Here is a 15,371-nt window from a genome sequence, read left to right on the forward strand (position 1 = left end):
GTCCACCTGGTCTCCTTCCTTGGGGGCTCTGCCCTCCTCAAATAGCAAAGCCAGACACAGACGACTCCTAGAGCCAGAGGTAATTCCAGACCTGTCCCCCCACCTTACTGCTCAGAGGGACAGTGAGAGTTAACTAGTCATTCGTCCTGGAAAGGATGAGGGAGGATAAAGGGCCTTGGCCTTGGGGGAGGCCACCAGCACCCCTCCCTGAGTCAGTGGCAGCTTCTGACATCAGCAACAGCTGTGTGCCTCAGTCCCGAAGTCTCCCCCCCACCCCCAGCTGCGCCCTCTCACAGTGGCCATAACTCTCCACAGGATGGCAACAGCAGGGCCTTGAACATTTTCTGCACCATCCGTCCATAATAAGCCCCTCCCCACTCCCCACCACCTCCACTGAGGTACACATGTGCATGAGGGCTCACGTGTACAGGCAGAGAGGAGAAGCCTGGGTACCTGGTGTCCGACTTCTGCCGCATGCCCTCTGCACCTCCTCTTTCCAGCCTGTGAAAGGTTAAGTCCCCCCCAACCCCTCACCCAGGCCAGAGATGAACCAGAGGCCAAGGCCCATCCCTTTGGTGTTGTCTTCCCCAGGACTCCACAGGGGCTGGAAACGAAGCCTACAGGCACGTTTCCTAAGCCAAAGACATAGCTACGCCCCCACCCCCCACCCCTGCGGCCCCGCAACTGTTCACCCAACAGAGAAGCACCAGTCTGCTCTGTGCCCCGCCTCGAGCTGAGTGTGGGGGCGGCGGGGGGGGGGGGGGGGATGCGGGGAAGGGGACATGCCTCAGGGAGAAACAGTCCCACAGAAGAGACAAGCCAACACTTACCAACTGTTATACAAAAGGGGACTTGAGATGATGAGCCCTCTGGGGGTAGTGACAGGGTGTGCTTCAGAAGAACAAACCATTCCAGAAGGTTGAGGTGGTCAAGGAAGGTCTCCAGGGGAAGAGGGCCCACAGTGGGCCTCGAGAACTGGGCCTCCAGGCAGCCACCGCTCGGAGAGGAGCCCAGGACAAGGGCCTCTGGATTACTGGACCCTTCCCACTCTCCATGAGGAGTTGACAGGGCAGGTGTGGGACTCTGTTCTGTAGGGGCTCCGGGTACTGGGCCAACCTGAACAGGTCCTGTCCCCTTCATCTTTCTATAGTGAGGAACCCAGCAAGAGCCAGTGGGGACCACCACTGCTCCCCACTTTTCAGGCCTTCCCTCCCTGACTCTGGACAGCAGTGCTAGGACACAGAACTCTCTCACACAGAAGGCCCTGGGCCAGGGGCCAAGCCAGTGTGCTTCTCTCGCCCCCAATACTCTTGCTAGGTGAATCTGGCTTGAAAGCAACCACAAGTTCAACCTTAAAGGGAAAAGACTTTGTCCCAGACCGGGGCAGGGTTTCTCAAAGAGTAGCGTGCAGTTCACAGGATACCTGCGCGGCAACCCGGGCATTCTAGCCTCAATTCTAGACCGGGTTAGATCTAGAGTTTCTGAGGCCAAGGGCCGGAAATCTGCATTTCACATGCTCTTTGAATACCACAGTTGGATGGTGTATGCTTTCTTCTAAACGGCCTTGACCTCAGCTGCTGCTTTTTCTCCCCGCTCCATCCGCTGGAGTCTGGCACCAACCTCCCTGCTCCTTTCTGTGCACCCGCCTCCCCCCCCCCCCCCCGCCTCCCCGCAAATGGCCAAAGCCATGGCGTGAGGCAATCCCTCTGCCCTTGACCCTTTCCTTTGCATAGCGAGTGATGGCTTTTTTATCTCCTGATGATGAAATACAGCCTTCAGCTGGGGGGCATTTAAGACACGGGACATGCAGCTGGGCGCAGCCACAGCCGCAGGACCCAGAGGTAGACGTTGACAGCTGGGGAAGGAGGGAAGAAGCCACCCTCGTGAGCAGAGGCCACAGCAGCAGTGGCAGCAGCACCGTTACCCTGCCTGTCCCCCGCCACCTGGAAACAATGCTCCTAGCGACGTTCAAGCTGTGTGCTGGGAGCTCCTATAGACACGTTCGCAACATGAAGGGTGAGTTCTGGGGCGAGAGGCTGGCCGTGTGGAGGCCATGTGGTTACTGGGACGGTGGGGGGGGGGGGGGGGCGGGGTGGCGGCCACTCCGCGCTCATCTCACTTGCGCCTCTTGTTGGGTGAATGTGAGCAAATCTCTCACCTTCTGGGACCTCCCTTTTCCCACCTGAATGGTTGGCCTGGATACGAAGACGCCTCTGTCTCTTCTGGATTCTGTCACTTGTGCTGTCCTCTCTGGGGCACCAATCTTTCTTGAACTTTGCCTGGATTGGCACTAAGGGTACCAAGAGAGCCACAGCCACAGTGGCAGAGGTGGGAGTGAGCCTTGACGCCAGTGAGCAGTGTTGGCAGGCCTGAGACATCATGGGCAGGGAAGAGAGGAGAAAAAAAAGAAAGTGGGGAAGGCCCCGAAGAGCAAGGCAGAGAGAGGAAGTGGGTGCAGCAGGAAGTCGTGTTCCCATCCTACAAGGAGGAAGCAGAACCAGGTACTGAAGTCTGGTTTGGTAGAGCTAATCAGGACCCAGGGCCATCCTAGTCAGTCCCCTGCAGTCACTGAAGGGTACACAAACCAATCTAAAGTCCTTTCCAATTACCCTGGGTTGAACAGGCTTCCGTTTATTTTATTTTCTTAAGTTTATTTATTTTGAGAGAGAGAGAACACACAAGCAGTGGAGAGGCAGAGAGAGAAAGAGAGAGAGAGAGAATGAATCCCAAGCAGGCCCTGCACTGTCAGCGTGGATCCCAATGCAGGGCTTAAACTCACAAACTGTGAGATCATGACCTGAGCCAAAACCCAAACTGGACTGAGCCACCCACCCAGGCATCCCTGGGTTCTGTTTAGAAGGAAGCCGTGCTTAGAGACCCGGCCCAGCAGTAGGGCTGTTCCACCAGATCAACAGGATCCCTTGCTCAGACCCCAGTGGCACGCAGAGCAGTTACTCATGTGAAGGACCCCAGCTGCTGACAGCTACACAGGCCTCAAGGGCTGGGGGTCTTGAATTCTCCTTCCACAGCCAGGATTTTTCTGCTTGTTTGAACAGAGCTTCTTTCCCTTTCAAGAAGGAAACTGCAGCAGGTTCTGGTGCAGCCCCTGCCTCCAGGCAGCACCAGGCCTGGCCAGCCCAGATGGAAGACCGACTCTGGGCCCAAAGGCGGCCTGGCACAGAGTGACAGCACTGGGTGGAGGTGGCCTGGCTCTCATTCAGACCCCACCAGGGATCTGTGTTCCTGTGCAAGTTACGTCTCCCTCCACGCATTTCCTCCCCTGTGGCAAAACGAAGGGGTGGAACCATCTCGCTCTAAGGGGATTCCTCTGTTCTACGCAACAATATTCTCTCCTCTCTGCAGGGCTGAGGCACCAAGCCGTGCTGGCCATCGGCCAGGAGCTGAACCGGAGGGCACTAGGGGGCCCGACCCCAGGTGCATGGATTAACCAGGCTCGGCGTCGGAGTTCTCTGCTTGGTGAGTGCTGACGCTTCTGGGCTTGTGCCAGTGGCAGGAGCTTGTGTACATTGCTCTGTGCACGACCCACCTCCCCCTAACTAGCCCTCAGCTGGCCTTTCTCACTTTGAGGGGGTGGGACTGGGGTGCAAGGCTCTGCAGACCCCCTGTCGGCTGTAGCTGTGTGTCTAACTTCACCTGCAGGCCGGACCCTATGACTTTGGCCTTGGCTCTTCAGAGGAAAGAGCAGATCCAGACTCAAGGATGGAAGCGCGGGTGGCAGGTGGGGGCGGGTGATAGGCTAAGGAAACGGAAGCAAGCTCGGTCTCTCCTGGGCTGTGTATCCAGGTTCTCAGCTGGAAGACACTCTCTACAGTGACCAGGAGCTGGCCTATATCCAGCAGGGAGAGGAAGCCATGCAGAAGGCCCTGGGCATCCTCAGCAGCCGGGACGGCTGGAAGAAGGAGAACCAGCAGGTGAGGGTGGGCCTGGAACCCCCGTGCCTCACTGTTCCATTGCCATCCTCAAGGCCATTCTCACAATTCCTGCCTCACGCAGCAAGTGGTTTTAACTTACATGCTGCCTAGTGTCCAGAGTTCAGGTAAACCCTCTCCTTCTCCCAAGTTCTGAGTTAGCAGACACTAGTTTGGGAGTCAGGAAATCGGGGATGGAGACCCAGCAGTGCCCCAAGGGTCTCTACATCTTTCTGGTGTAAAATGAGGACTGAAAACATCCTTAAGATCTCACCCAATACTGTGTGTACGTAATGAGCTGGTTGTAGACCAGACTTTCCCGCTTCCAGTTTTGTTTTGCTCAGGAAATTTGAGCTTCTGAGGTCAGGTAGGGGGGCCTTTTCAGTTGGACCTACCCACATTTACTACCAAGAAACAAGGGTCCAGAAGCAGGCAGGTTACTGCTCAAGGTTTCAGCAGATGTATGAGGCTCATGGCGGGAAAGATGACCAACTGTCTGAGAAGAAGCAATTTTAGGCTTCCTCATGCTTAGAGTTCTTTGTGCTGTTCCCCTTCCTGCCTTGCCTGTCCTTGTCATATTCCTGCCTAGGAATATTTTTCTGTAAACTTTATCCTAAAGCTCCTTTTTTTCTCCCTGACAGGCAAATGGGGACACGGTACTGAGTAAAGTGGTCCCAGATATGGGCAAGGTGTTCCGGTTGGAGGTGGTGGTGGACCAGCCCATGGAGAGGCTTTATGAAGAGCTTGTGGAGCACATGGAAGCGATGGGAGAGTGGAACCCGAACGTCAAGGAGATTAAGGTGAGGAGATTCCAGGTGTGGGTGGCAGGAACCCATGGGAGCCCAGTCTGAAAGGTGTGCCAAAAAGGTTGCAAGCTGTGGGTGGTGCCTTAGCCTCAGCACTGGCTAATGATTCTGGCTCCCCGTGGCCGGTAGGTCCTGCAGAAGATTGGAAAAGATACAGTCATCACCCACGAGTTGGCTGCAGAATCAGCAGGAAACCTCGTGGGGCCCCGGGACTTCGTGAGCGTGCGCTGCACTAAGCGCCGAGGCTCCACCTGCGTGCTGGCTGGCACGGCCACACGTTTCGGTGAGATGCCCGAGCAGAAAGGCATCATCAGGTAATACTGGCAGTCGCCCAAAAGCTCTCTTCCCTCACGCAGGCTTGTGGGCACGTGCCCGGCGAGGGTGTGATGAATCCTCGGCTCCAAGAAACCAGTCCTTGGTCCCTACCTTCAACTGCCTTTTGCACAGGAATATGGAGGAAGACAAGTTCGGCCCTAACCAACCTTCCTAGAAAGTTTAAGAACCTTAATAATTTTCTAAAACATGAGGTAGGGCTGAGGTTTAGCTGGTACGCTCAGGTCTGGCCATACTGGCGACTGAAATGCAAGCCATACTGCTTAGAACACAGCTGCTGTTTGTGAGGGGCCACACCCATCACCCGGGACCCTTTCCCTGGCATCCGGCAACTCACAGGCACCACAGGGGGCCTTCAGGCTCCAGCCCCAACCAGCATGTGTTCCGGTGAGCTGGTAACCAGGCCAACTGTTAAGTTTATCACCCTTGACAAAATAGTTCTGAGACTTAGAAAAGACAAGGTACCAGAGAAGTGTGGCTCGTATAACTGGTCAGCATAAAAAGAGCATTCTGCCTTGTCCTCCTGACTGGACTGCTCTCCATTTGCCAGAGGAGAGCATGGTCCCACTTGCATGGTGCTCCGTCCCCTGGCCGGAAGTCCCTCGAAGACCAAACTCACGTGGCTGCTCAGTATTGACCTCAAGGTGAGGGGCACAAGAGGTGGCTAGTGGGTAGGGGGTGGGGAGAAAAACTGACTCTTACCCTCCCACGTGATCCTGCAAGAACAGGAAAAACCCTCCTCCATTTTGAGAGACAGACTGTTGGGAGAAAGACGAGGCTTGAGTATCGGCCTGCTATTCCATCATCTCCACAGACTACAATAGCTCCCTTTTACCTCATATCAAATTTCAACTCTGTAGTTGCCCGTTTGGAAAGAAGGAAACTTAGGCCCCCAAAGATATGGTTGCTAGCTCAGGGTCACACAATTGACCTTTGTCTTGACACAATTGACCGTTCTTACACGGTCATGACACAGCAGGGCAGTAGGGCAGTCCTCCCGGGTCAACTCCAAGGTCACACCTATAAACAGAGCTGGAAGACCAAGCCCCAAGCAATCCATGTTTGTGACAGGGTACAGAGGTGTCTACAGGGGAACACCACCCACAAGGTGGCCAAATTCTTCTATCTTCTACTCTAGGGATGGCTGCCAAAGACGATCATCAACCAGGTCTTATCACAGACCCAGGTGGACTTTGCCAACCACCTGCGCAAGCACCTGGAGTCCAGCCCCGCTCCTGACGCCAGGTGTTAAGGACCAGCCTGCTGCTTCCAACTGTTTCTAGCGCACTGGCTCGCATGCCCTTCAGGGAGATCCCTGCTAGAAGCCTACAAGTCTGTTTAAGCTCTTCATCCAGGGACTGTGGAATGGGCTGGAGTATATTTAGGATGCTGGGACTGGCAAAATTTTAGGACCAAGAAAATGGGGACAGAGCTTTTAAGAGAAAGAGCTTTCTAACTCTATTCAATGATTAGCTCTGAAATGAAGGTTAAGGGCTCCAAAATATTTGTAAAACTTCCTTCTGGGCCCTTACACATCTATTTAAAAACATCTTTATAAAATGCTACTAGCTGACACAGGGTGCAAGTACAAGGACTGGGACCTCATACTTTAGGGGCTCAAGAGCTCCATTCCCCGCAGTGTGTGGGGGGTCTTACAAAAGGGACTCCAGCAACTCTCTGCTCCTCTACCAAACAGGTAGAGAGCTGCATCAAAGACCAAGTAACTCCCCACAGCGGATGCGTTCTAGAAATGTAGTCTAAGTTTTCTTGATTGAAAAAGATATGAAACTAATTAAACTAGTTACCCTATTTCTTCCATGGGCACCAGTCAGAATAAAGAGTTATAACTAAGACGCAAACTTCAGTCTGTACCTGTTTAAAAATTCTACTCTTAAAAAAAAAAAAAAATCATTCTAGTAAACAGCAACTTCATGCTAAAGGAGTCCTGGACAAAGATTTTAATTAAACTAGATCCCCGAGCTCATTAAAAGGAAAAACTACTGGGGACATAGGTCACTCAATTATTTAGAATCTGCTGCCAGAATCTTTCATGAGTACTTAATTTCCACAATAAGCACAAGCCTAATTCAATTTTTTAAAGTTTATTTAGACAGAGAGAGTAGGAGTGACAGAGGGAGAATCCCAAGCAGGCTCAGTGCAGAGCCTGATGTAGGGCTCGAACTCACGAACCCCAAGATCATGACCTGAGCTGAAATCAATAGTCGGATGCTTACTGACAGAACCACCCAGGTGCTCCAAGCCTAAATCAATTCTTAAAAGAATTCTAGAACTGGTAGCTGACAGGCATTGCAAGATGAAGGTGATGACTGAGGATTTTTATTTATGTAATTAAAAGATAGGATGGTACCAAATGAAGAAAATTAATGATATTACTAAGATAAACAAAAACAAATTTTATTATTTTCCCTTCTGTGAATGTTGACACCTAACAAGGGAACTGAATCTGTAAGGTTTACTTATTTATTCTGAGAGAGAGAGAGAGAGAGAGAGAGAGAGAGAGAGAGAGACAGGGGCAGAGAGAGAGAGGGAGACTCCCAAGCCGGTTCCACACTGTCAGGGCAGAGCCTGACACTGGCCTCTCACAAACCCCAAGATCATGACCTGAACTGAAGTTGGACACTTTACCTACTGAGCCACCCACGTGCCTTGGAAACTGAATCTTCAGTTCACTCAATTACATCTGCTTCCAGCTTGGCTCAGGGCTGCCAATTTCACGGCTTTTAACAGGTCACTGTTTTACTATTTTGAGAGGCCAAAAGAGGGAATATGGTGAGAGCAAATTCCCCTTTCAAGATTCAGAGAATTTATGCTTTCACATATAGATTGGGGTGGGATTACTTTGCTAAGAAGGGTGAGTAGGATGAAAAGCCAGCCATTACCACTTGAAACTTTCCCATTCTAGTTATAACAGCACTGATGATTTAAACCGTCCAGAAACAGAGCCCCGGCTTGTTAAGTAAACAGGTTAGCAGTCGTGGGAATGCTCCTATTTACGGAGGTACTGAAATTTTATATCTGATAGAAGTGTTTCTTCTTATTTATTCTTATCTCATAGAGTAGTCTATTTTTAGCACAGACCAAATTATTATTTACCAGGGAGCCTCAGAGCTGTAGAAAGTATTTCTAGAACAGACTATCCTCCACCCCCAGCTAAGTAAGGGAAAATGACCATCTAAAGATGTGTAAAGTGATACACACTGATTTCAAAAAAGAGCAGGCTGGAAGCAAGGAAATGGGCTTTCTTGCTGCACACCACTGTTTGGAGCTCAGTTAAAATTTGCCTTCTCCAAACTGTGCAACTGTGTCTTTGAGGGGACTGGGAGCCACTTCCCCACTTGTTTAATTTTATGTTGGAATAAAGTAAGTGGTCAGTGATGATATGCTCACTGACACCATTTTATAGAGGACTCCATGGAGAGTGGGTATCCTGTGAGTCCTTCAAATGAACCTTCTCAAAACACACACACACACACACACACACACACACACACACACACACACTTTTGAATATGAAATATAAATAGGCAACATCATAACTTCTGTAACCTGATTTATGAAGATCCAATGTACAGAAATTTTATCAAATGGAGAGTGGGTGTACAAGTAATAAAATACGTGGTAATTTATATTACAAAGAATTTACCTCCAGCTTCCTCTACAGAACACTACCCTCATTCTCTTAGAGTTCTTCAAACTCTGATGGTCCAGCTTTATGACCAAGTCTGCCCTCTAAGACCGGCCACGAATGAATGGGTGTCCAGCGGTGACAGGCTGAGCCTTCAGCCTACAATCACACTGATTCTGTTAGGTTTCCTGTTAAGAGATGTGGAATGGCCAAAACAGCCTGGATGGTTCATTAGGAGACAAATCTATTAGTCAAAGCTACCAAGTTAAGGTACCAATAGTCACATGAAATTTGGGAAATTCCTGGGAGGCTGCATTGTCACTGATGTATTAAAAAAGGGGACAGGGAAGCCATAAGGGAGCTCAAGGGAAGGCTCGTTCTTACATTCCAGTTTTTAGTATTCTGAATTGTCATGTATTTGGAAGGAAGGTAAGTAAGGCAAGAAAACAACGTGCACGCGTTAGCATACACATTCAAAGGGAAATGCTGGAGGGACACCATTAACCCTTTTAAACTCTTGTTCATCTCCTTGAGGTGACTTCCACTGGAGAAAAAGGGTGGCTGAGCTGGCTAGAGAGGATGGAAGCAGAAGAGGGGTTGGGATAGTCAGAAACCCGCCTCCCTCCCCCTGCGCTGGCTCCCTTCCTCACTGCCCACATCGCTACCCCTGTCACCAAGAGGAACCCACCCCGAAAGGGAAGCAGAGTGCCACACACACTTGAAGACAGGTTTTATTTGGGAAGAGTTTCTAATTGTTAAAGCTGCAAGCAAGTTCTTTTTACAATTACAGTTCTAGAGACCTAGTAGTTTCAGAGACCCCAGTGTTCAAAAATATTTCAAAAGGAATAAAAACCCATACCAAAAGGAAAGACCTTTTAGATCTGGAATGTACAGCCACTGATTTCAGCTGTTCTCAGAAACTAGGCCTACTACTTCCTTGGAAATCGGATGGGATGGAGTCAATGCCACAAAAGGAGAAGTCTTTAAATAAGTCAGTGCCTTAGACGAGATTATTCACTCCTTAGAAAATACAATAAGGTAACTAGTCCTGGTCGGAGGGATACGTGGAACAGCACCAGTTTCACAGGGGGCGCAAAGGATCCTGGGGTCAGCAGATGTTGGCATATGGCACACAAAATAGAAGCAGTCACCAGAAGTGGGGAGAGTGTTGAAAAGCAGGGAGTCTCCCAGTCTCACCCATACTTTTAATTTGCCTACAGCACAGGCTGTGTCCTGCGGTATCTTTGGGAGAATGTTTGCAACAGTTCAAAAAACAAAAACAGGCCTCCCTCCCCAATTTATTCCCCAGCAAGTCCATGTCTGCAAAGAAAGAGGGACCTGGTCACGGTTCCCATGGAGGACTCCGCCTCCCATCCACTTCTGTTTCCACATGATATAAGACATCAGCCAGAGTATGTTCTACCACAGCGCCCCAGCCCATGTCACTCATCTGTGGGAGGAACAAGAAACAGAAAGGAGGTGATCAGAATAAGTATGGCAAGAAGGAGCAGAGATACTGAGGATGCACTGTGAATGTTACTCACAGGGCGGTAAGTGAGATCCTTTGGAGGATACTTGAAGCACGGTCCAAAGTTAATGGAAACCTGGGATAGATCAATTCAAGCAGACAGGAGAAAACAGAGGAAAATAGTGAAAAAAAGCTTAATGTGACCTGGGAACTTTTTATTTTTAAATGTAGCTATGATATTCAGGGTATAAGTGGAACTAATGATATAGATCACCAGTGCTAAAAGTGGTCAACACCCTAATGTCCATCAAAAATTAGGTAAATAAAATAGACTTTTGTTGATTTCTGTTTATTACCTGAAGATTTCCTTATCTTACTCCAGTGGTGGTTACTGACAGACTAAAAAGTATATGTAAATTTCCAGATATTACCTTTTCAAATCACTTAAAAAAAGACAACAAAAAAACCCCACAATAGGATCTGATGATAGTCCCCTTCATACTGTATCGTGTTAAAAAAAAGATTGGCATAAGCAACACTTACTAACCAATGATGGTGGGTTATCATGACATATAACACCAAGCTGACTTCTGCATGCATATACTTCACATCCTTTACACTGAACAATGACATTTACCGTACAGCACATTCAAAGTCAAAGTATGGAGCACACTAGTTGCACAATCTTTTAACTATCCAAGCAAATACTTCCTAAGACACCCAACTGTTTTTGGAACAAACAGTAACAACAGGAACGCATTCCCATCTCACTCTTAGGCTACTCAGATTTCTTTCTAGAATTCACATCAATGGTCATCCGTCACAACCATTCACCTATTTCCCTCAAGTTCTGTTCACAGGATGAACAGACGATACATACCGTGCAACTCTTATACAGTGAGATGGCCGGAAAGTAAACCCCTTCAAAAATATCTTTGTAGGCCACACCTTGATTGACACCGTTTTTATAAAATATTATCTGAAACAAAAACAACGGTTTTACTTCAGAATTTAACAACAGAACAAGCAAACTGAAGAACTCCCTTGGAGAACCCTTTACAAGCACTGCCACCACACTGGTAATGATGTCTTCTCAGAAGAGCATACAGCTGGTGTAATAACGTCTTCTTACATTTTTAGGGCGTATTTACATGCACCAATCTAGCTGGTCTTCAGGTTTTTCAGAGCATATTTATATGCACCATGTAAATGGTGGTCTTTAGGTTTATTTGCTTCGGAATTCCTACATTACCTGTACCAAAGCATTCTTTCTATTATTCGTTATACTATCTGTGTAAAAAACAAACTGGTCTTCTGCCGATTCCTCAGAACCGTACCTACTTAAGCTTATTTATTTGATCCCTTCCCTTGCATCAGATTCTCACTTCTGCATTTCTCCTTTGAAAATCTCTTCAGATCCTCTAAGTTTCTGAATCCTCATTTTCTTTGTCCTTTCTGTCTGGAAATTATTCTGAATATCCTCTCTTAATCACTACATATGGACTTCAGAAAAGACCCCCTTTTCTCAAGTAACTTTCTCTGCCTGTTCTTCCCAGCAAGAGCTGTCTTCTCCTGGGCTGGATTTTCTGGCTGTATCATCCTAGGTCCATTACCTGTTTCCCTTTACTATTTTCTCCCCTAAAAACAACTGGAAGCCTACTTTATTTTCTCCTACATTAGCTTCTATTACTGTCCTAGACAGCGATCACAGCATTTTTAGGGAACAGTGTTTCTAGCTCAAAATTTTATTCCACCCCTTCTCCTATTTGGGGCCAGACTGTATTTATGGTACGACTTTGGCCAACAACCTTGGAAAGGGGAAGTAGGGAAAGTTCTAGAGGAACTAAATAAGCCATTACAGCTCCTGCTGCCTCTGGGTCACAGAGCAAGGTCCCCTCCTCTTCTATTCAGTGTTCCTCCCTCTGTACTTGATACTTCCCGAGCAGAAGAAATATCTCTGCCTTGCTTCCTCAATCGCATATGGATTTCCTTATTAGGCTGCTGCTTTTACCCTCTGCACTGGAGACTGTCCCTAGAAGAACACTGATCATCTCTCTGAAAGCGGGATGGTGACACAGGAAGAGCGATCTGGTCCCACAATCACAGCAGGCAGGAGAGGGCGCTTGCTCTGCGGCTGGCGAGCTCTCATAGCACATACCCCTTCAGTCCTCTCTGGGCCTCACTTTCCTCACTTTTATAATTAGGAGCCTGGTCCCAATCTTCAAAGTTTTCTAGTTCTGACATTTTTATGATCATGACTCACCGACTCACCTCACTATGGGGGGTCTGCTTTAGGCTCTTCTCTGCTTTATCCACAAAGTCTTTTTCCTCAAAATACAAATAACTCTTGAACTTTATCAAAGCCTTGAAAACCAAGAAAGAAGGAAAGGGAAAAAAGGGAACATTGAAGCATCAGCTACATCATTATGAAATTAAAAAAAAAAAAAAAAAAGGCAATTTCAGACAAGTAGCACTGAGTCCTTGTGTTTTGCAACAGAAATTAAAAATCTATGCAGGGTTAGCTTTGCTAGATTTTATTTATTTTTTTTTTAATTTTTTTTTCAACGTTTATTTATTTTTGGGACAGAGAGAGACAGAGCATGAACGGGGGAGGGGCAGAGAGAGAGGGAGACACAGAATCGGAAACAGGCTCCAGGCTCTGAGCCATCAGCCCAGAGCCTGACGCGGGGCTCAAACTCACAGACCGTGAGATGGTGACCTGGCTGAAGTCGGATGCTTAACCGACTGCGCCACCCAGGCGCCCCTGTAATGTGTATTCATTCTTGAGAGAGAGTGAGCAGGGGAGGGGAAGAGGGAGAAGGGGACAGAGGATCGATCTGAAGTGGGCTCTGTGCTGACAGCAGCGAGCTGGATATGGGGCTCACACTCAGGAACCGTGAGATCATGACCTGAGCTGATGTTGGATGCTCAACTGACTGAGCCACCCAGGAGCCCCCAAAAATAATTTTTAACCAAGGACCATAATCCAGAATATATTAAAAAAAATTCCACAACTCTATAAAAAAAGATAAACAATCTGATTCTTTTTAAAAAGGCAAAATATTTGAAAAGAAACTTTACAACAGAAAATAGATGAATGGCTAGTAGCACATGACAACCTGCTCACCAGCATTAGTCATCAAAGAAACGCTAATTTAAACCATAATGGGACACTATACTAGGCACCCATCAAAATGGCTACAATTAAGTTGGCAAACAACAAATGGTGACAAGGATGTGAAGCAACTAAAATGACCTTACATCACAGGTGGGAATGGAAAGTATGTCAATTTCTTCTAAAACTAAATCTATAACTACCCTTTGACCCAAAGAAATGAAAACATGTTTACAAAGACATTTGTACAAGAATGTACATTGCAACTTAATTCATAATAGCCCCAAACTTGAAACAGCCCAAGTGTCCATCAATAGGAAAATGGAACCATACAATCCAGTAATCCCATTACTGGATATTTTCAAAAGATACATGAACACTTATATTTGGTGAAGCATTATTTACAACAGCCAAATTATGGAAGTAACCCAAGTATCCATCTATAGATGAATGGATAAAGGAGATATGGTATATACATACAATGGGATATTAGTCATAAAAAATAAAATCCTGCCATTTGCAACAACATGGATGGATCTAGAGGGTATAATGCTAAGTGAAAGTAATCAGTCAGAGAAAGACAAATACCGTATGATTTCACTCATATGTGGAATCTAAGACACAAAACAAATGAACAAAGAAGAAAAGAGACAAACACAAAAAAAGACTCTTAACTCTAGAGAACTGGTGGTTACCAGAGGTGGGGGTGGGGGAGGAATGTGTGAAATATGTGAAGGGGGAAAACAAAAAAAACAAAAAAAACAAAAAAAAAGGAACATGTGAAGGGGATTAAGAGTATACTTATCATGATGAGCACTAAATAATATATTGAATTTTTTTTTTAAAGTTTATTTATTTATTTTGAGACAGAAAAAGTGTGGGCAAACTAGGGAGGGGCAGAGAGAGAGGGAGAAAGAGAGAATCCCAGGTAGGCTCCGGACGGTCAGTGCAGAGCCCGACGTGGGGGTCAAACCCATGAGCCACGAGATCATGACCTGAGCCGAAGTCGGACACTTAACTGACTGAGCCACCCAGGCTCCCCTGTATGGAATTTTTTAATTACTATATTACACACTTAAAACAAATGTAACACTGTATGTTAATTATAATGGAATTTAAGAATTTCTAAAATAGGAAAATGGATAATTATATGTCAACTATAATCAATAAACCTAGAAAAAATGGGAAAATAGATAATGCCCCTTCCTCACATGCTCTCTCTCACAAAATAAACCTTTAAAACAACAATCACAAAAAATCCCAAAACCCAAAAGATTATGTACTGCATGGTTCCATTTATAAAATAAGTTTAAGAACAAACAAAACTAATGGAATAGAATTATGATAGGGAAAAAAATTTCAAGAATGGTTGGCTCTGTAGGGATGGCAGTTGGGACTGATTGGGAAAGAGCATGAGGGCACTTCTTGGGGTGATAAGATTCTAGTGTCTCCTTAGGGGTTTGGGCCAAACTCAAAACTCAGTGAATATACATTTAAACTTATACATTTCATTTTATGTAAATTTTGTATCTAAATAAATAAATAAATAAATAAATAAATAAATAAATAAAGGTTGAACTCTAGCTAATGATATGTATCTTGAAGTACTTGGGCGCAGGTGATGTATACATATTTTAAAAGTTCATTTATTTTGAGAGCGTGCACGCACACACACAAGCATGTGTGAGTGGGGGAGGGGCAGAGAGAGAGAATCCCAAGCAGGCTCCACACTCAGCATAGAGCCCACAAACTGTGAGATCATGACCTGAGCTGAAATCAAGAACTGGATGTTTAACTGACTGAGGCACCCAGGCGCCCCCTCCCCCCTCCCCCCCGCTGGTGAGGTATGTTGATGGCTGTAATATTTTCTGAAGTGCATTAAAGCAAGGTGGATGGATGGATGGATGGATGGATGGATGGATGGAAGAATGAACAGATAATAGGTTAAGGTAGAATCTAGGTGATTGGTATTTGGACACAGACTTTAAAATTCTTTCAACTTTGTTACGTCTAAAAACTTTCAAAATGAAATCTTGGAAGAAAGTGTGAATGCTAGGTCAGCATTACAAGAGAA

The 15,371-nt window shown here is 46.8% G+C and overlaps 2 protein-coding genes across 5 annotated transcripts in view; one reads left to right on the plus strand and one right to left on the minus strand.

Annotated features, from left to right (window-relative positions):
* The first annotated feature begins 1,919 nt into the window (after positions 1 to 1,919).
* On the plus strand, positions 1,920 to 6,921 carry STAR (steroidogenic acute regulatory protein). The gene is made up of 7 exons (XM_047856607.1): positions 1,920 to 2,016; positions 3,364 to 3,477; positions 3,805 to 3,932; positions 4,571 to 4,729; positions 4,865 to 5,049; positions 5,619 to 5,712; positions 6,207 to 6,921. The coding sequence occupies exons 1-7, from the start codon at positions 1,953 to 1,955 to the stop codon at positions 6,318 to 6,320; spliced, it is 858 nt and encodes a 285-aa protein (XP_047712563.1). The 5' UTR covers positions 1,920 to 1,952; the 3' UTR covers positions 6,321 to 6,921.
* ASH2L (ASH2 like, histone lysine methyltransferase complex subunit) overlaps positions 4,700 to 15,371 on the minus strand; it is a 35,032-nt gene continuing 24,360 nt past the window's right edge. For 3 of the 4 annotated variants that reach the window (XM_047856600.1, XM_047856603.1, XM_047856602.1), the window contains exons 13-16: positions 12,454 to 12,546; positions 11,063 to 11,161; positions 10,259 to 10,318; positions 9,428 to 10,164 (exon numbers count right to left, since the gene is read on the minus strand). In XM_047856600.1, coding sequence (XP_047712556.1) covers positions 10,057 to 10,164; positions 10,259 to 10,318; positions 11,063 to 11,161; positions 12,454 to 12,546 — 360 coding nt within the window. In that variant the 3' untranslated portion in view covers positions 9,428 to 10,056. Of the gene's footprint in view, positions 4,868 to 9,427; positions 10,165 to 10,258; positions 10,319 to 11,062; positions 11,162 to 12,453; positions 12,547 to 15,371 lie in introns of those variants that run through there. The other variant, XM_047856601.1, reaches the window with a different exon arrangement.

This window comes from Prionailurus viverrinus, chromosome B1 (genome assembly GCF_022837055.1).
Source record: "Prionailurus viverrinus isolate Anna chromosome B1, UM_Priviv_1.0, whole genome shotgun sequence".
NCBI classification, from domain to species: Eukaryota; Metazoa; Chordata; class Mammalia; order Carnivora; family Felidae; genus Prionailurus; species Prionailurus viverrinus.

Bases quoted from the DNA above. Each gene is read 5' to 3' on its own strand.
- STAR (XM_047856607.1), top strand. From the start codon at position 1,953: ATGCTCCTAGCGACGTTCAAGCTGTGTGCTGGGAGCTCCTATAGACAC. The intron at 3,933-4,570 runs GTGAGGGTGGGC...TCTCCCTGACAG, and splicing joins GGAAGAAGGAGAACCAGCAG to GCAAATGGGGACACGGTACT. The intron at 4,730-4,864 runs GTGAGGAGATTC...CGTGGCCGGTAG, and splicing joins CGAACGTCAAGGAGATTAAG to GTCCTGCAGAAGATTGGAAA.